Genomic DNA, 21503 nt, shown 5'->3' on the forward strand with positions numbered 1-21503 from the left:
TTTGATTAATTTCGTTTTACGTTAATATACAATAAATTATTATTAATTATTGTATTTATAAACATTATTTTATTTTTTTGTTTTAATAAATTCTGAGAAGTGATAAAAATAATTGTAACTATTTATAACTAATGTTTTACAGATATTACTTTTAAGTTTTAATTTCCAACACTCACTAATAATAATTTATAGGTATCTGTTTTATAAATTCTGTTGAACAGGATTTATTGAAGAAAAAAAAATTGCATTGCTTTCAGTGCTTACACGAGATATAATAATAGGATATAGCATATAGAAGTTATATAAATAGACTTATTTAAATAATGAATAATACCGATTTATAAGCTATTATTTTAGAATCTCATCATTAAAATGTTTTCCAAATTATGAAACGAAAATAACGACAAAATCTGCCGACTTTAAATACATCATGACGAAAAATGACAATAGGTATAAAAATAATAATAATGCCAAATTTGACGTAAAAAAACCACAAACTTATTAAGGAACGTTATTTGAAATTATTTTTTTACATTACGTATTGGGACGCTAATTGTTTATTGTTTATTATTTGTAATTTTTTTTTAATTCTTAAAATTTTTTTTAACTGTACAATCTGTAAATTAGTGTTTTTTACAGTAAGCATGTGTGATGTTGTAGATTTATAAGAAACTTAAGAAAAAATAAAATACATTGAATGTACATTTTAGACAGGGTGTTTGTGTGAAGTGGCCATGATCAATGATATACTATGTTTGTTGGCATTCAATTTTTCTCATTTATTGATAACATTTATTTTTTTTAAATCTATTGAAATTATTTTAATTTTTTTTAAATTCACTTTAAAAATATTATCTTAAATTTAATTTGGTAATGAAGGTGTATTTTAGACAAATATATGGATAACATGATTGAGGTATAGGGTGTTTTGGTCCATGAAAAATCATAACCTTAATCTGTGGTCCACTGGCCTTGCCCAGTGCGCACGCCTTTAAGTATATTAGTACCTACAGAACTAACTTCACCAGATAACTGTGTCTAGAACTTACACTTCAAATTGCTTGATTTTCATGAATTTCAGTATCTAATTTAAATACAAACTTGAAACTTATGTCTATAAATTCACCTTAGGGTTGTCAATCTAAATTATAACAAATGTGCAGGTTAAATAAGTTTCTAACCTGGGATTTATTATTTTAGTTGAATCAATTATTTTAGTAAAAAAGAAAATGCTCCTAGGTAGGTAAAAAAGTGTATTGAAAGTGTATTGAACATAGAACTTATGGAAGATATATGAAATAGTTTAATAGTTTATTTTATAGTACTGGTTCTTTAATAATAAATAATTTTATCAAACGGCTTACATTAAATTTTATTCCATATTAAATTAATAAAACAGTTGAACATTGTTATGTATTTCATGAGAGTAGTAAGTAAAATAAAGCAAACATTTGTACTCAACAATTCTTTTGATCATCCTCAACGCCTAAAAATAATACCCAATAATTGAGTAAAACAATATTATGTTTATCAATTGAAGTACTATTTACTAAACATATAATACTACTCACCTTTCATTTTTGTAGTGGATGGTAAATTCATTGATAATTATTATGTATAGGTATCCCCATATTATCCGTGTACGGTATAGGTACCTACAATTTATGTATTTTTGCTTACCACAGACGACGGCGGCCTAATCGGCTAGTCCGCACGGTGAATTTTGGAATTTTGCTGATATGTTTCTACTTTCTGGTACTGAATTTCCCCGTTTTATTTCAATACATCTTTAACAAATTGACTCATATTATAGGTATCATGTTTTTCAGGAATGTACCTACAGTAAACACGGGACAAAAGCTAAATATGGTGGCTAGAAAACAACTTGTACCTAAGCAAAATTCAAGCATGCACAATCCACAAAATACAAGTTTAATTGAATGTAGATACTATTAAAACATCATCTAATATAAATTTCGAATTAAATGATCACTTGATAAGTACTAAGTATTGTAATTTCATTCCGTCATTCATTTAAATTATAGAACATTTATTCAAAAAAAAAAATGGTAGGTATATTGCTTTTATTCATAACTTTTATAGTATTTAAAAGTATTTTGTATTTACAGTTTTGCGAATAATGTGCTCAAGGTTAAAAATTATAAAAATTGCAATTTGTATTAAGGAACTTATGAACAAATAGGAGCCAGGTAGGTACATACAATTTCAAATGTACCGTTCACTTGCGCAACGCCTTATTGATGACTTGTCTTGCAAGTGCCAGGGTAGGTCGTAGGTACACCTAAATTTGTTTTACACTTCAGTTACACACACCAATGATCACTTACTACCCACGCATTAATATACTTACACTTATGCACACAATTTGAAAATTGTCTATTTTTAACTACTTAAAACGGCCCATTTGCATTCACCTTAATATTTTGTGTTTGCCTTAAAATTAAACATTTCTTTCGTGAAGTATATACCTATTTATTTTATTATAATTATAGAACGTTTATTTTTTTATTATAAAATTACACTTTTTTGTTTATTATTACACAATACTAAATAATATATAAGCACTGCATCCGTTGCACAGATATAACACGGACATGACGTTTTCCACACTGTCATGGGTTTATTGGTATTATTATATTCATTTATAATATGTCCTAGAGCTGGTCGGTTGTTGACTTTTTGTTAACACCCACTGCCTTTTTCTTCAGAATGCTTTTCGGTTTCTCCATCACGGCTGTGTTCCTAAACACCCTGTACGCCTTCGGAAGCTCATCTTCTTTGTACAACTGGTCACTGAAGTATATTCTCCTTAGCCGGCAGTTGGCGTGTACTTTGACGCAAACCGTCTCCACATAGGTCGTCTTAAAACTGGTGATTATGAACTCGGCCAAGTTCATGTGCAGTAGGTTCCAACCTATGTTCATACTTACCGGCATCGTGACCATGAACGTGCTCAACTTTTTAGTCTTATGGTAACTGCTCATTCGTAATCGCCGGCGAATGTTTTCGCTGTCCAAAATCTGTTACATACATTTAAGGGTGAAGAGGAAGTGTAAGACAATACAGAGAATAAAGTAAATTTTCATCAGTCAAAATATCACCTTTTTTTGTTAGTCATAGAATTGTATGATTTAAAATCAACAATTTTCGAACAAATTTTTGATTATTAATATTTTTCTATATTCAAGCATATATGCGTTCAATTAAAAAAAAATTTATTTTGCTGTTTTGATACTATTTTAAACCTTATAAGTAGGTATATGTAGATAGTCAGATATAATAATTATTGATTTGTACCTATATACAGCTATAATAATAGTAATTTATTTTCATTTCAAAGAACACAAGCACATGCGCGACAGAAACTATTAACCAGGGCTAGGAATCTAGGATTTTTGTGCATTTGCATGATTTTTTATTTAGTTCAAATTGATTGGTTATCGAATATTATGTGGGTTGATTTTATGAATTAATTATTTATTTTATGAACGTTTTTACTAATTGTGTAATTTGATGATTTTTTGTAAATTTACCATATAATCTTATCTTAGTTAACTATACACTATTTTTTTCTCATTAGTAAGACTTGTGTTGCCGTGTAGGTAGGTACATTTACGGTTAATAATTTGAGGGTTTTCGTTAACAGTAACATTTTTTTTTATAAAATGCTGAAAGTTGAAAGTGAGAGTCTCAGTGAAGTTTTTAAAACACATGGTAAAATATTATGTTATATTATTCATGATCGAGCTGTACCAGTAACAAAATGTTTTCAGATGCTCCAATACTGAAATACAAAAAATACTAACATACAATTTTAATAATTCAGAATTTTACTAGTTACTACGAGGCCTCTTAAACGATGAAGCCCGCAGAAAACCCCGCCTTTACTCACATTATGGAGTTCGACCTCTGAGAATCAAATACAATATGAAAAAAAGTACACTATTTCTTGATGAGAGCTCAACAAACATTTTAGATATGAAGTATGAACCATTGTATAATTGTAACGGAATAGTTAGCAAAATTGGTAAAAACTGAAATAGACTTGGTACTAAAGAAAATAAGGGATTCAGAATACTTTTAAAAATGTGTAGCCTTATAAATGATGAATACGAAATGAAAAAAAAAAGAAAAATATTAGTATCACTTTAACTCCGTGACAAATCGCATCATTTAAATATGCTCCACCAATATCGTGTGATGTGGAAAGAAGTTTTGGTCAACATTTATTGTTATTTAATTTAATTTAAATTAATATCGAAAGATTACTGGGCCTTACGGAGAAAAATTCGTGTGGAGGTTATAAATATAACTCCATAATATAAATCTATAATATAAATCCATTCTTCGTTCCAATCGCCAGTTGTTTGTATTTTATCATTTGAAAGAACATATCATTACAGCATGTAATATTCAATGTAATAATAAATAATGACTAATATTAGAAGTTTCTATTTTGATTAATTTCTGAATTTTATGTAAAAATATTTAATTTGATGTATGTAGAAATAAAAAAAATTTAATTTTGCATATTTTGGTAAATGGAATGAATTTTTCATAATTTTTTATTCTATAATAAATCCTAGTCCTAGTAATAACTATAGAATATGTAAGTACCGTGATCTCGAACGTAAACAATTGACCGAGGTTTTTGACTATCAACGTCAAGAACGGCAGCTGAACGCCCATCGAATCTTTGGGATCCACCGGACTAGTAATAAAACAGGCATTTACGTTTTTTGACTGGATCTGGAGCACGCTGGACTTTATTTCGTCGTCTTGGACTTGTTTCACTTCTCCCCCTTTGCACTGATATACCAGGAGCATCGACCATGTACAATATGCGACAACGGTGATCAGGTTATGTTATTAATAAGCATTTTACTTATTTGATTTACATCACTTTTAAAAAAAAAATATGGAAACATATTTCGGTGTTCGCCGTTATAAATTAAAAATAATTATGGAATAAATATAAAGTCGATGTTGACCTGTTAATAATATGGAACTTAAATCTATAGCATACGATTAGGATAGCATATGTACCTACCTACATACCTAATATAGTACTTAAGGTGTGAAAATGGTTACAATTCACATATGCACACAAGCTTAATATATTTCGATTGATTTTGGATTCTCCTCATGTCTTACCCGGATTATTAGATAAATGTAGTAATAGACAATAGTTTACTCAAAATTTCAATTAAATTATAAATTATACTGTTTGGTTGATAATTTCAAATTTTCAATAACTAATAGATCGGATAGGTGGTAAATTCATTTTATTCTGGATTACAGATTTGCTTCACGGAAACACGTGACGTGTAAATATGTTGAAAAAAAAAATTTTACTATAGTCAATGATTATCATTTATAATATAAAATTGTGTGCAGTTTTAACTGACTGATTTATAGACGCACCTGAATGGACCAATTATCCATAGGACCGCTGCCAACGCTAAAGAACGCGGTGAATAATGATACTTGGAATTTAGATTGAAGCATTATTCCAGCATAGGTACAATTACAGATTCTGAAGTGATTGTTGAATCTCAAATCTCAATTCTGGAACACTTGAACGGAGACTGATATCTATAAACATAAATAAAAGATAAAATACCTTGTTATTTCGCTCGTTGCTATAATACGCACGTAGAAATTTAATTAGTAAACAATAGAAAATATTTTTGTACGCACTATATTATATTTTGTTAGGGTATTTTTTCTTCGTTAATACGATTCACGTATGACAAGTTTTAAAATAACTCAACAACCCAACAATTCACAAATACTGTTGTGTGAATTTTTTCGGTGCATCACATAGATCTAGATTGTTGAACCAGAAGATAACGATTTTAAATAATACATTAATATAAATACCGGTTATTGAAACAAATTACAAAATTATATTTTTGTACAATAAATCTCATTTCTCGCTTATGATGTACGTCAGTGCGGATACATAGAATTATAAAAAAAAATACATAGTTAAAATTTATATTTTTTCTGCATAAAATAAATTTAAGTAAGGTCCACACTAGGAAGAATATTGTTACCGAACATTTTTGCTAACCATGCTTCGAAATGTTCGACTTCAGTGTTCGTTCAACTTACACAAAAGATTTCCCGCCCTATAAATTGACAGCTTTATTTTTGAATTAAATATTAAATATCATTGTAGTTACTTATACGAAAAACGATTCTGCAGAGCGAAGACCGTTTGTCAGCATATAATATCACTTAGTAATTTAGTATATTTCAATATTTGATAAAAAAAAATACATTTTAAAAGTAATTGTATGTATAAAATATAATAATATACACTAAAAGTTTCAAGTACCCACGAATAGTATTTTTAAAATACAACATAGTAGCTTAAATCATTATTCTTGGTTATTTAAGAATATGTAATTTCGTCCAAATTTGAACATAAAATAACTATAAAAAAATGTGTTTTTTTATACTTTTTGGTTACAGAATTAACTACTCGTGTGCAAACTTTGTTTTAGATTGTTGATCCTTATATTCCTTAGCTATAAAAGTTGAAAGTTGTATGAATGTTTAACTACAAAATAGCTTGTACATTTTCAATTTGATACATTTTGTCAACATTTGAACTTGAATGCTTATAAAATAAAATCGTACCTATGTATTTTTAATATTTTTCAATTGATATTGTAACGGTATGTCAGGAGCCTTTGCGTTTTGATCCAAGAAATACAATTTTATTGATAGTTATTGGAAAACAAACCAAAACAATTTAAAATTTAAAATGACCAGTTCAAAGCAAGTTAAAATATTTTGAAAATTGTATCAAATGGGTATATAAAATAATAAAATAAACATTTAGTGTAAATTTCAAGTATCTACAGTTATTTATTTTTGAATTACAACAAAATAAGAAAATTGCCACATGAAAAATCAAGTGAATATCCAGTGTTGTAAAAATTTCAACTTCGACCTCTCATAAAAGTTTTATTTGACTTTCCGGTAGACATTTTTTTTCATAAAGGTAGACAAACTTATAAGAAATCTTGTACTAAATTTTTAAATCTTAGATATAAATAGAAATTTTTTTATGAATTTTCAACTAAATATAATTTGCTAATATAATATTAGTATTTGCTATTGCTTATATCATGGAAGAGTGAGAATATGAGATATTGAAGTTTTAATATTCCAAAATCTAAACTTGCCTTGATAAGAAAAAGCGTGCCTCCATGTAATCAGAAATAATGTTCAGATTCCGATCATAACGGAATAAGTATAATGAGTACCATTGAACCGTAGAGTAATATTACTCTATGCATTGAACTAGATAATAAGTTGATAACTATTATATTAACACATTATACTGTTATACAGTCCAGTGCAATATACCTACTATGGATAGCCTAAATGGAACGGGCCACAAATTCGTATTATTTCACATATTATGAGTTGTGTTAGTAGTATAATATCTTTAACCGCGCTTTGAATGGAGCCATGCTCATTTCGTCTGCCTAAACAATTCGACGCACATTACGATAATATTACGATTCACTGCTGTAATAGTGTAAGTAGTAACTAGTAACTAGTAGATGCTTGATGCGCACTTGCGGTAGCGTTTCGTCGGTGGTCGCCGATTTATTTATGTATATATCACTTAAAATAGATAAATAATATGCGACATAGCATCGAGAGGATAAGAATACATGAAAATATAATTATTATACATGGTATTCTACATAGACAATAGATCTCATACTAATTAGTAGTATTTTTATATAATAATTAGAGCACGTCCTTTATAGTTCCTTAGTATAATATATTATGTAAGTATAATTCTTGTTAGTTGTTTGGTTTCACACCATTAAAATAAAAAGCAAAAAAGTCTCCAAACAACCGAATTTTTTCATAGACAAATACAGTAAGACGTTTGGACGTTTCGAGTGTTCTGACTTACGAACTCCGGGACGTCTACCGCTGTGTGATAAGAGTACCAACTACACCACGGCTATAGATACTATCTATCTCATATCTATAGCCGTGAACTACACACAACAAACGTTATCAGATCGCAATTGTACCGGTTACGCGGTTCAACGATACCTCCGTCCGGGTCCAAGCGCAATCGCACTGCCGAATCTAGCGTACTTACAACAAAAAAGAATAATACTAAATACGCTATCTCCGAGCTGCCACTGCCCAGATTATCGATTGTACCTGACGAGAGTACGCCGAGACTCCGACAGGCGGTCTCATCTCGTTCATCCGTATCGATCGCTGTACGCCTGTACTGCACTACTACTGCTGCAGTATCCAGGCACATTATTATCGTCCGTGACTGCTGTTGCTCTTAGTATGTGAACATTTTATTTTATTGTTCTTCTCCACTCTCCGGTCGTCAACTGGATTTTGGTCAGTCAGTGACATCGAATCAATCGCGACGCTTCGAGCTTAAAGTATTCTCAAGTCACATACCGACGTACAAAATAACATTACTTATAATATGTAAGTCTAAGAACCGCCCGCTTCTTTCTCTGTTGGATCGTCGCCCAATAAGCCTAGTATGCCTCACTCTAATTCATGGTTGGTACGTGTCAAATGTCTCTCTTGTGTACCTAATTACATTGTTTTTTTAGCATACAAAATTTGATCGTTAAAGATATCATTTGTGGTTACTGTTGTATACCTATAAATTATAAGTCATTATAAATATTGAAAAAATGACGTTGAGTAATTTATCCCCTTCATCCACCCTGTTTAACCGCCACTGGGTGGTACTGTGCGTATGTAAGACAGGTGAGGGGGGGGGTACTTTCAAAACATATTGTTTATGCGACTGCAGGTCACATAATATGGGTTTTGATTAGAGCTGTGGGTTAATTGTAGAAGAGGAGGAAGATATTTGCTAAAATTCTGTTTGTGTCACATAGCAAGATTGTGGTTTTTAAATTGTAAAAAAATCAGAATAGTTCTATTTTTTTAATATAACATTAAAACCAAAGGTGCTAGCAGAAATATTGTAATTCAGAATTTATTAATATGTTTATATGATCTTGTTAAAACGGTTTTATATCCATGAATGACTTCATATTTGTACTGGTAAATAAGATTTTCAAATAAGAAATTGGAGTTTATTGATTCGTATCGGGTAAATATTGAGTGTTCAAGAAGTAACACATATAATATACAAGCGATGCGATACCATATCGGATGTGTGTAACAATACCAGTTGGTCATAACTATCCCCCTGTTGATGAGTATCAAATTTTTCTTTTTGAGAGTCTTGTATCTGTGTAAAGCTAGTATCCATCCATTTCAAACCATTTTATACCCACCATAAAAATGTACTATGTGTGGGCTACTTTTTGACTAATATACCTATTACCTATGAAATTTTTCTGACTTCAACATTAATCAAAATTGATATAAGTATTTCTTAATATTTATATTATACTGTGCCCTAAAATGTATCATATTACATAAAAAGTTCCTCAAAGTGCAGAATTAGGTTGCTTCTCAGTCCGTGAATAAAATTTCTACAAGCCCCATTTGTTTTTGTTCTCTAAAGTCTAAGTGATAACTTATCATTAAACATAGGAACACATAAATACAAACATACATATTAACATAAAAGAATACGTCTTACTATAATATTATGATAATAATGTAATGGAATACCGTACGCAATATTGAAGTGAATGCAATGAGTAAGGTAGCTAATAGGTATACAACAATTAATTTTCAAAATTGTTGTATTGTCTTCTGCAAATATTCTAGAATCATTCAAATTTTTAAAATACTATTGATTGTTACGGAAGCCTACATTATTCATTATATAATAATGTATTACCTACAAAATATGTTTAATATACATTTTTACTAATTTTTCTAATTTCTATTTTGCTTATTGTTAATTAATAATAATTACATTTTGTTTACAATATCATATTTTCAATTTTTTAGCAATCAAAACCTTTTATATATATTTATTGAGTTATATACCTCATACACAGCTTAAAAACACTTTGAGGGGCAAGAAAAAAAATTGAGTTATTCAGGACTAGGCTGTACAAGTATAACAAAATAAAAAGCAATGGTTTTCATTTTTCTAATTTTATACAGAGCCTTGCTTTACATTAAACATTTTTATTTTTTTCGTTTTATGCCTTTTTTATAACAATCAATGGCCATTAGTTGTAGATCATAATTTATTTTACCACTCTTCAAAAATTTAAACCTTTTAAAATTGAATTTTTTTTGTATACCTATTACTTATGCAAATAAAAAAGGTATGAATTTTTTTAAATGAAGTATTTTAAATTTTGAACTGTGCAATTATGTTATGTATATTATCATTATTTATTTCAATAGATAAATCTAATTTTTGAGTAAATAGGCATTAAAAAGTTATTAGGTAAATAATATATAAATGGAGTATGATAACATAAAATCATAAAAGTATGTTCTATAATTTCTTCAAATTGCTTTGTTAGATTTTAAGGTTTTTTTTAGTGTAAGACCTAGCCTTAATTAAAGAAGTCTTTAAATTGTTTTCATGTAGGTATTTATTTAAAATGTACAACTACTAAAAAATTTAAAAATTGTACGTACAGGATAGACTTCTACATAACTAAATGTGAATATATTATGACTATAAATTATCTAGAACTGTAAAATTATCAGTTTTGAAATTCCCTATAGATTTTACAGAACTATAATTATTAATTTACAATAAGTTGCTCTAAGGTCAGTAAAGAAAAGTTGGTCCATTTTAACCAAAGCCCACCCACCCACCTTATTTATTATTAAAAAACTGAAGAAAATATTTATAAGCTTATAAGTTATTACACTAAACTACACAAAGCCAACATAACTTTAACAACACATTTTTTTTTTAAACAATTTAACCTATTTTATTATTGTGATTTCTTAATAGTCATTGTTCAGTTGTTCACTAATACTTTAATTGCATGCTTACACACATTTATACAATATGTAAAATGGATTTTCCAAAATCCTCATTTGTTAAAGGTATGTATTTTGAAATTTTGACGGATATAGAAAAAAATTGCTTGCTGATAAATGGTTACAATTAGTTTCAGATTTTAATAGCGAAAGTCGAAATAAGTATTTTTTTTGTACATACATGATTTTCATCGGTTACCCTGGTAGATGAGGTAAAAACATGCAACAAATTGTTGCATTTAAATGGCCTCAATTACAGAAACTATATCTGAAAACCAAATGTATGTTTTTAGCTCATATACTCAAAAACTATTTGACTGATTTTTACCAAAATCTTAGAGATTGTTCTTGAAAAAATCAAAAAAGTGTAGAGAGTAGTTTAAACCATGTTAAAAATATACCAAGTACAATTCCATGACTAGTGGATGTCTGTATCAAATTACTTCACAAAGCAAGATGCTCATATACCCGTGCCAATTTGCTATTAAACTGATGTACACTAAAACCGAGATGCACCTAGCATTATCAAGTTATACACATAGCTCCTACAAGTTTAAATGTTAATACATACATATACAAACATTTTGAGATCTTTGATCCACAAAAAATCATTTGCATTAGGTTTTTTATGGCTGAAAATACTTCTGACAGACTATAATAATTTTGCCTTCTTATGGTGTTATTAAATTACAAGGGATTAAAAATTGAAATTTATGGATATTTTTCAACTGACATAAATAAGTAAAACTATGTAATATTAGTATCCAGTTTTTAATGGAAGCTGAAATGTCTATGTTTTCTATTAATTTTGTTCACAAACTTCATAAATATGAAAACTTTAAATTCATCAGATCAGAAAAAAATAAAAGTTGACTAGCTACCAACTAATAGTGCTCATTTTAAGATTGCCTTAATTTGGGAAATCAAAAAAATTATTATTATTTAGTTATAGTGATACATAATATAAGTAATAGTGATATATCATATATTATAATGAATAATGTATGTACACCATCACAATACAACTGAACAGAAATATCTTGTTCTATGTTGGTTGACTTATGGACAGAGACCAGTTCTTTAGTAGTTGTGCCAATAATAGAAAATGCTTGGACGTAAACTTTAAATATTTAATATCATTATAATTAAGTGTATAATATAATATAATATAATATTTAAGTCTAGAATACAAACCACATGAATGACTATTACAAAACATAACTATAACATTGATAATAAAATTACACTTAATTTGTAAACACTACACATAATACAGACAAATAACACAACTAGGACGAAGGAAATGGAAAAAAAAATGTGCAACATACTATAGTTAAGGAGTTCTTGACTGATTTTTTGTTTTTATTGGTACCTACTTATAATTTTGCATTTTATTGAATGGATATATTAATTTACTATATACTATGTGGTATGCAATCATTAAAAGGTGTACCTATGCACTAAGGATTTTTCAAAATTTGCATTTTAAAGAGATGTACACAGAGGGATTTTGAGATTCACAGTGGAAATCAAATTTTTTTTTGTTTTTAAATTGTTGTCATTTCTTGATTGGAGGAGGTAAAATAAAAAGTTAGCATCAAATCATCTTATATATGACCTCGAATAAAGAAATAACATCTTAAAACAAATATGAGAATTGAATGTATGTTTGTAGCTTATATACTCAAAAACTACTCAACTGATATTAATAAAAATTTGTTCTTATAAATAAAAGAAAAGTATAGACAGTAGTTCAGTAGTGTGAACCATGTTCGAAAATATATCAAGTGCTATACCAAAGGCAAATTGACCATTTTGGTCGAGTTAGATCATAAAGCGAGATAACCAACATTAATTTTCCCGTGAACTGAGATACACTAAATCTAAGATCTATACTAGAAATGTACATTTGAATAGTGTAACCATAAATAATTTGAATATTTGAATACCTATTCGAATAATTTGATTATCAGTATTCTATATTACAAAATCAATATTAAGCTATCTAAATAATAATAATAATATTATATTCAATGAAATTTAACGTACAAGTATTTAATAATTATTATTGAATAAATTATCGCGTAAAACTATTACTTATAAATGTATATTTATTTTTCAATTATTATTTATTATTTATTATTTATTATTTTTCTGTTATGCTTAATATTATATTATGTATTATTATTATATATTATTGTACAAAATATCAAAACTTTGTTTTTAAAACAATTATTGGAATATTATACCTATGTATACCTAGCGGCTAACCTAATCTATTAAAAGAGCAAAGGAAAAAGAATACATGGCTGGCGGGAGCAAAAATTGGTTAAAGAATTGAATAAACGTATAAGACTTATCATGGAAAAAGACTAAAAAAAGTTACAGTATTATAGTATTCGAATACTGATATCCAAATATTTGAATATCCAAATTATTTACAGTAAAACTATTTGAATTCGAATAATTCCCATCACTAATCTATGCATTCATATAATTTCATTTTTTCACAGGCAAAGTCAGGTTATACGGCTAGTATATTTAAATTTTATATGTTATCTACAAATGTATAAGAATGATTAAAAAAACATCAGTTTTTAACAGTGTAGTAACCATTACCCTTAAACTTATGCAAATCTAACCTAACTTGTTTATATTTTGTAATTGTTTATAGAATATACAATTCATGGAGAAAATCAATTTGGTTTCAATCTGACTGATAAATTACAATAATTCACAAGTAACTATTCTTATTAAAAGTGTACTCCAAGGGTGTTAAGAACATGACCAGTTGACATGTGGAAAAACCTGGCTTTGAAGGCAAACTGGTTATGTTCTTAACGTGCACAGAGTATAATTTGAGTACACATTTTAACCAATGATAATAGCTATAATAATCTGTACCTATGTATGATTAATAATGATTTTAATGTTTTAGGTGGATTTAAAATATTTTTAAAGGAATCAGAACATTTGAAAACTAAGATGTTCACTTTATCAAAATTATCATATTTTCAATGTCACGAATTTCAAAAGTATTGGTATAATACCACTCCAAATAATGTAATTAGAATCGAAATCAAACAGTGTTGCGAAACCTTAATGCTCTACATAAAAGGCGAAAAAAATATTGACCGTCGATCGGATACTAAGACATGTTTCATTGCAGCAGATTCTGGTCATTTAGATTGTTTAGAATTAGCTCACAAATTAGGCTTTGCATGGAACAAAGAAGTCTGCTTGGCTGCTGCAAAAAATGGTGATATGGATTGTCTAAAGTTTGCCCATGAGAATGGTTGTCCGTGGGATAGAAGTATATGTTACACTGCAGCAAAACATGGTAATTTGGAATGCTTAAAATATGCTCATGAAAATAAGTGTCCTTGGGACAAATATACATCCAACTGGGCTGCAAATGGTGGCAATTTTGATTGTTTGGTATATGCGTTCATAAATGGTTGCCCTTGGGACGAAAGAACATGCATGTTGGCTGCCCATAATGGACATTTTGACTGCTTAAAATTTGCCCATGAAAATGGTTGTCCATGGGCTGAAGACACATGCAAATGGGCTGCAAGTAGTGGACAGCTGCAGTGTTTAGTGTACGCTTTTAGCAATGGTTGCCCATGGACTGTAGATACATGTACCAAGGCTGCAACAAAAGGCAATCTTGAATGCTTAAAGTATGCTCACACCAACGGGTGTGTTTGGGATAAAAAAACATGTACTATGGCTGCCGCTAATGGGCATTTAGATGTTTTAATGTATGCCCATGAAAATGGGTGCCCTTGGGATGAAAGTACAACATTCCGTGCAGCCGAAAGTGGACATTTAGATTGCTTAGTTTATGCTTTTACTAATGGATGTTCATGCGATGATAAAACGTCTAGTGCAGCTGGTAGAAATGGGCATTTGGATTGTTTAAAGTATCTGCATGAAAATAAATGTTCTTGGGATTCATTTTTAACTTATGGATCTGCAAAAAATGGGCATTTAGATTGTCTTCAATATGCCCATGAAAATGGATGTCCATGGCATTCAGAAACATGTTACATGGCTGCAGTGAATGGGCACTATGAATGCATAAGATATGCTCGAAAAAATGGATGTCCTTGGGATGAAAAAACACGTAGATGGGCTGCCAATCATGGACAATTTGAGGACTGTTTTTAATCCATTCATGAAAATCAGCTGTAAGAATTTAATTTTTTTTTAATAACTAGATATTTTTATTTGATTTTGTAGCTACATGGGTACCATTATGAATAGTATTATATTAGTACTAATTATTTATATAAATATTTACTAAGTCTGGGTATGTTCATCATTATAAACTTATTTTAATTAATACAATAAAAAAAAAGTTCAGTGACATTTTTAAATGATTGCACTATTTAATATTTTTTAAGTTTAAGTCAATGTAATAATATTGAATTCTTGAGTTCAAATTGTTTTTTTATATTTATGTATTTATTTATCTAGATATATTAAAATTTCAATGAATTTTAAATACTATCACAATACTAATTCAATTTTTGGTGCCCAACGCTTTACTTAATAATAATAAAATATGGATTGATGAGTCTTTATTTTAAATACAATAAAATGGTTGATAAATTCTGTTTAAACAAAATCTGACTGTAAAAACTAATGAATATTAGTGATAAGAGTCATACTTTTGATTTTTAATAATCATCTCAATTGTTACTAATAAAGTAATGCACTTCAATTGCAAAACATTGCAATTTTTAAGAAGTTAGTATAATAAATACTAATAATATTAGATGTATTAGTTTGGCTATTAAATTACCTAGTTGGTTTTAGTATGATATGTGTCATATGAAAGAAAAGGAATACATTGTTCAATATTGCTGTGTGTACAACAATAATATTAATTAATACCACAATATGTACTTACCATGTTGTTTCTAATATTTAAAATGAATACACATTTTAAAGACATGTATTGTCTCCGTTTTACCAGAATTATGTTTTAATTTTAAAGAGAGTTTTCAGTATTTAAAAATTGTAAATTGTTTGTACAACTTCAAATACTCATAACTTTCTTTAAAATTAAAATATAATAAAAAGCCCATGAGAAGCCCTCCGTAATAATCTTACCTTTAATTTTAATAAGAGGTCAATTCACTCTAATTTTTAAGCTAACTGAGCTAAACGTGATCTTCTGGGCTTAAAATTTGGTATGTTAAGTACTTGTAAGACGGAGACAACACATGCAGGTATAACGTCCTCTTAATGTTGTAAATATACCTATTTTGTTTACCAATTAAAAAATTAAAAAATTAAAAGTTAATTTGTCTTATCCAAAGTCTAACTTAACGAAGTTATAAAAAAATTATTAGTTAACTTTTAAATTAAATTAACTTAATGATTTAAAAAAAAACTGTTAACTTGCTCAGCCTTGCAATTAGGTACTATTTTAAACCACTTTTGAATGAAAACAAATGTGTAGATGATTTATAGTACATATGATTTTATCAGTAATTTATAATAAAACGGCACGAAATATATGTTAACAATAGGGGGAGGGGCAAGTGGACAACTCCACTTTCCTGGGTTATTTTTTATCACGCACAGATATATATATATATATCTACATCTGTGCATCACGGTTATCTATAGGGAACCGCGCTTTTCATGTAATACAAGGCGGGGTCTACAGCCCTAAAGTGAAATAAAAGTGAAAATTCTAAAAATTTCTTTTTTTTTCAAAATGAGTTGCACTTAAGGGGTATGTAATAACGTATTTCATACATTTTATAAGACTAGCACATTGTACGTGAATATTCATCAGTCAGATGTCAACGAGGGTGTTTAATTTAAAAATGTTATCCGTTTTGACTTTTGATGACAATAAGAGTAGAAATCAGCCCATAATTTAAAATATTAAAGGTTGTACATTCGATTTTTCTAATACTAATGTCTAATTATAACATAATTTATTTGAGCGCACGGCAGTGGGTAGATACTTACGTGGGATTAGATAAGATAGAACCTACCTTATATAATGCATAGAGAAAAATCTAAAAACCGTGACTTTCTCAAACTTTTTTTCAATGCCTCTTTAGTGAGTGCAGTACTAAATGCACGATGTGACATTAAATGGACGAGCACCACGTATATTAAAAACTGATTGTCAAATACTGCATATTATTATAATTAAGCCCAAGAAGACGTCGCCCACTATGCATCTAAGCGAGCGAAAAGGATAAAGTGATAAGCAATATTATTACAGAAGAATATTTTTATAAATAATAACTTTTATCGTATAATATCAGCATATTATACGATTTAATGTTACGGTATTGTATAACGATAATTAGGTATCTACCTACCTACGATTTAGTCAATAATACGTTATTAATAACCAGTAAATAACATTATTTCCCGTTGAACGTCATTTACGGTAGCAAATGCATTTTACTGTGAGGTACCTAATTCTATTATAAAAATGTAGAACTAAAAACTGAAGAAAAACCTATGCTAGGTATTAATATTATAACTGTTGTATTTTAATAATATTATATCACCTATATATTATATACAATATACAATACGGACACGGTACACTCTCAACCGTTAGATCGCGACCAAAAACGGAAAACAAAACACGAGAAAAAAATCACCGTCGCACGGACGTGATGACGTATTGTTCGGGGTAGTAAAAGTGCATGTGTTGCTGGTCAGTGGAACGTATTATCTCCACCGACGTGTCGCCACCACTGTCGCCGCCGAGTCTCGCGAATTCCAAGTCGGACGCCGCCGCCCCGTACCTGTGCTGCGGTCCGATCCTCTTCACTTCGGCGTTGAACCCGTGCTCGTCGTCGGCCGTGTACTCGACCACCCGAGTGGAACCGTCTGCTTCGACCAGACTGTACGTTCCTTTGACCGTGCCGCGGCCGTCGCTCACTTCGTTCTGGCTCTTCACGTCTCCGGTCAGCGGGTCTTCCACCGAGTACGCGAAGTGATACGACGAGCCGGCAACGTCGGCGGCGTTCTGACCGAAGTCTTTGTGTTCGGACGGCTGCTGCAGTTGATTAACGCGATGGCCGAAGTCTTCGTGTTCGGACGGCTGTTGCTGCTGCTGCTGAAGGTGAGTGTCGACTTGGGGGTAGCCAAAGTCGTATCCGGACGGCGCTGCCGATGCGGTCGTCACGACTTCCGACGGGGTCGGCGGCGGCGGAGCGAAAGGAAACGGCACTGCTGACGGCCTGCCCGAAGTCATCCTCGCACAGCACGCGACCGCCAACGCTACGTAGAACAGCTGAAAAGATCAGACAATCACATCGTTCAATCATATTGTTATTAACGAATACGTTATTTATCTTTGTTTTAGGTACGCAGATAAATTAAAAATCGAAAATTCGACGAGAAATGTCGAATAAATTGGTGTGAACGTGTGGTTACCCATGTCTCGAGTCCTATTAGTTTATTATTACCTATTACCTTATTGAGGTACGTATCTTAAATCTACTTGGTTATACTGAATTTTAAAAATCGTATGGTATAGGAACGATTTACCTGGTCAAGTTTTATAAAATCATCAGCTCTACACTTCGCATTATTATTTGCATCCAAAAATTACAAATTTTAGATAAAATACAGGATAAATCAGCACAAGGTAAAACCACATACTTTTTTGAGGTTGTCGTATTCGTGCAAAAACCACTCACTTTGTAACTATAGATAGGTACTTAAAATTGTACACAATATTTTTAATGCAAAATGCCTTCATTATTTATTACTTTTGTAATATTTATTTAAGTAAAAAAAAAATTCAATTACCGCGTTGACTCATCACAATAAATGCACATGAATTCAATATTTTTTTACATGTTAAAATAACAATTTCATCTCATTATAAATATTACAATTTAAAACGCTATTTAGAGCTTCTATTGTTCTACCAAAATTGTTGGTAAGCTTGTTAAACAAAAAAAATTATTATGAGTTGTTGTTTCACAGATCACAGCTGTTCGTTAAAAATAGGAACGTTAATTTAACTATAATAGTTAAAAGATAAACGTAACTCAAATCAAGATGTTAATTATTTATTAAATTGTTTTAATGAACAACTGGGTCACACGTAGACACATTGTATCTTACAGTGATAGAGCAACTTTCAAATGCTTTTGATAATAAGTAATAACTATTTCTATAGAAACTGACTTTGTTAAAAATGCATCGAGATATCCCTACACACAATTTGTACGTAGACTATTGTTTATTATAATGAATATACCTATTGGTTTATGCCATTACACGTTTGCGTCAACTAAATATTTCTTTTTGTTTGTTTTTATTTAAAAATATTGTATATTGCGTAATTTAATCAAACAAAATAAGATAAAAAAGTTCAAAATATTTTGACTCTTTTGAATTATTTATAGGCATTAGAAAAATTTGGGTTTTTATTGGTTTTTTAAAAAAATTATTGTATGTAAATGTTCATAGAAAGATTTTCTTATTTTGTTGTAATTTAATAACTTATAAGTGTAGAGTGTATAGGTTCTTAAAATATTCACCAAATGTATAGCTTATTATTAGGCATAGTAAGGCCCATATATTATTTTTTCAATTAATAGGTAAAAAGCAAAGTTATTACCACAGATAAATTAAGTACTGAAGTTATTAAATTAATTAGAAAATGTACTAATCACCAAACAGTTAATTCTGGCTATGCATTTTGATAATAATATAAGTACCTACACCATGTATGATAGTTATTGCTAGTAACTATAGATACTTCTATAGTTCTATGACTTATGATTTATGAATAATATTACTATACCTAAGCAAATTTAAATTTATCTAATGCATCAAGTTCCAATATTGTGCATAAACGAGTGAAAAGTTAAAGTTAAATTAAGTCTAACTATTAACTTAACTTGTTAAATTTAATTCTATCGACATAAAAGTTAACATACCTTATAAACATAACGAATTATCTTAATTAAATAGTTAATAATAAATATAATAAAATAACTATTTATGATACATAATAGGAAATTAAAAATGTATTTTAAATTTACTTTTTATATAGCCATGAGCCAGAATTGTACGATACAATAATATAATTTATTTTTGGTACCATACAATATCGCAGGCTTTTAGTTTAAATTATCTGTAGGTTATTATTATAAATTTGAGAAAAATGATTGTACTTAAGTTGTGATTGAATTGTTGTTTTTTTTTCTATAACATTGGACTTAACGGAGTTAAAAAAAATTAAAAATCATCAACTTGCCTATAGCCTTGTCAAATGTTCAGCTCTGTTAAAAGGAAGCCGGGTTCCTATCTATATACCGATACAATATTATTATTGTACGTTTATAAGTATACAGTGGATAGGTATCTACTCACCTTAGCAGCCATGGCGATGTCGTTAAAGCGGTTATTCTTCAAGAGTATTATTTTACAATATTATTGTTATTGCGACTTTGCACTGGAACAAAAGTTGTTAATACCACTATATTACAGCACCTATTCAACAGGTATTATTTTTATGGTATAGTATCTTTGATGTACTCTGTGGTCCGGTCAACTTCGACTGCAGTCGCAACAGGTTGGCGTAGTCTGATGGTGGTCGTCAGCTCGATGCGTATTTTATACTGTCGCCGATCCCCATACTCAGACACAATGATAGTGGCCACGTCGCCGTAACCGGAGCAAAGAAAATTTTGCTTTCCGCGGACGAGATGACTCTGGGCACACGCCGTGGCGGCAAACACACGCCACGAGTCGACGGACATGTAATATCATATTATTATTATAATATCGTTAGTTGGTTAAGTACCTATCTATAACGGCGTAACAACAGGTATTATATTACGCCGCGTGTGCACCGTGTGCGCAAAAATTAATTAATTACATCCGCCTCGCCGCCGCGGATATATTATTGTAACAACTAGGTACCCTGCCCCCCTCCCCCCAACCGAATACTTCACAATGTAACTTATAAATGCTTCATTCCAACGGTCGGCAAGAAAGTATACCAAAATATGGGAGGTCGACTTATAATAATACAAATCGTACGGGCATCACACTAGAAGCTGGTTAAACCGGCGTAGGTTGGGAGTGCATCTTGATTGATCTTGATGATTGTACATTTACATAATATTATTTTGTAATTTGTTCATAATAATAGGTATATTATCACTAAGTCTATGATTGGAAAATACATCATGATATGAATTTAATATTGTTAAAAGAAAAGATAACTGTTATCAGAGATAAAAAAAAAGTAACATTATTCGTAACGCACTACTTTATTTATAAAAAAGTAACGTAACGTGATAAAAATAATTTTAAGTAACGCAAATGTAATTTAAATAAAAATATTTGAAGTAACGAGTAACGTAATTCCATTACTTTTTAAGAACAATTTAACCAACACTGTCTACCGGCTACCTATTACGTTTTTACTTACGCACCACTGAAGCACTGACGAAATCAGTGACGGCTTCATATAGTGGTCTGACAAATGAGATATTCATCATATTCGG

General features: G+C 29.8%; 3 protein-coding genes across 6 annotated transcripts; 1 reads left to right on the forward strand and 2 right to left on the reverse strand.

Moving 5' to 3' along the window:
• Positions 1-2588: 2588 nt before the first annotated feature.
• Positions 2589-6258, reverse strand: LOC111028920 (cilia- and flagella-associated protein 20-like). The gene is made up of 3 exons (XM_022307720.1): positions 5446-6258; positions 4639-4830; positions 2589-3041 (listed from the first exon to the last, which is right to left on the reverse strand). Exons 1-3 carry the CDS (start codon positions 5527-5529, stop codon positions 2676-2678), a joined length of 642 nt encoding a protein of 213 aa, XP_022163412.1. The 5' UTR covers positions 5530-6258; the 3' UTR covers positions 2589-2675.
• A 1030-nt stretch (positions 6259-7288) lies between these two features.
• LOC111028919 (espin-like) lies at positions 7289-15487 on the forward strand. 4 transcript variants are annotated; one of them, XM_022307719.1, is made up of 3 exons: positions 7289-7579; positions 13652-13717; positions 13916-15487. In XM_022307719.1, exon 3 carries the CDS (start codon positions 13963-13965, stop codon positions 15148-15150), a length of 1188 nt encoding a protein of 395 aa, XP_022163411.1. In that variant the 5' UTR covers positions 7289-7579; positions 13652-13717; positions 13916-13962; the 3' UTR covers positions 15151-15487. The 4 variants fall into 4 exon arrangements, with proteins under 4 accessions (XP_022163411.1, XP_022163407.1, XP_022163408.1 ...); XM_022307715.1 differs by lacking the exon at positions 7289-7579 and adding an exon at positions 8080-8599; XM_022307716.1 differs by lacking the exon at positions 7289-7579 and adding an exon at positions 8080-8595.
• A 2001-nt stretch (positions 15488-17488) lies between these two features.
• Positions 17489-21194, reverse strand: LOC111028922. Its single transcript, XM_022307722.1, has 2 exons — positions 20362-21194; positions 17489-18262 (listed from the first exon to the last, which is right to left on the reverse strand). Exons 1-2 carry the CDS (start codon positions 20371-20373, stop codon positions 17621-17623), a joined length of 654 nt encoding a protein of 217 aa, XP_022163414.1. The 5' UTR covers positions 20374-21194; the 3' UTR covers positions 17489-17620.
• Positions 21195-21503: the final 309 nt, after the last annotated feature.

This window comes from Myzus persicae, unplaced genomic scaffold (genome assembly GCF_001856785.1).
Source record: "Myzus persicae strain clone G006 unplaced genomic scaffold, MPER_G0061.0, whole genome shotgun sequence".
Classification (NCBI taxonomy): Eukaryota; Metazoa; Arthropoda; class Insecta; order Hemiptera; family Aphididae; genus Myzus; species Myzus persicae.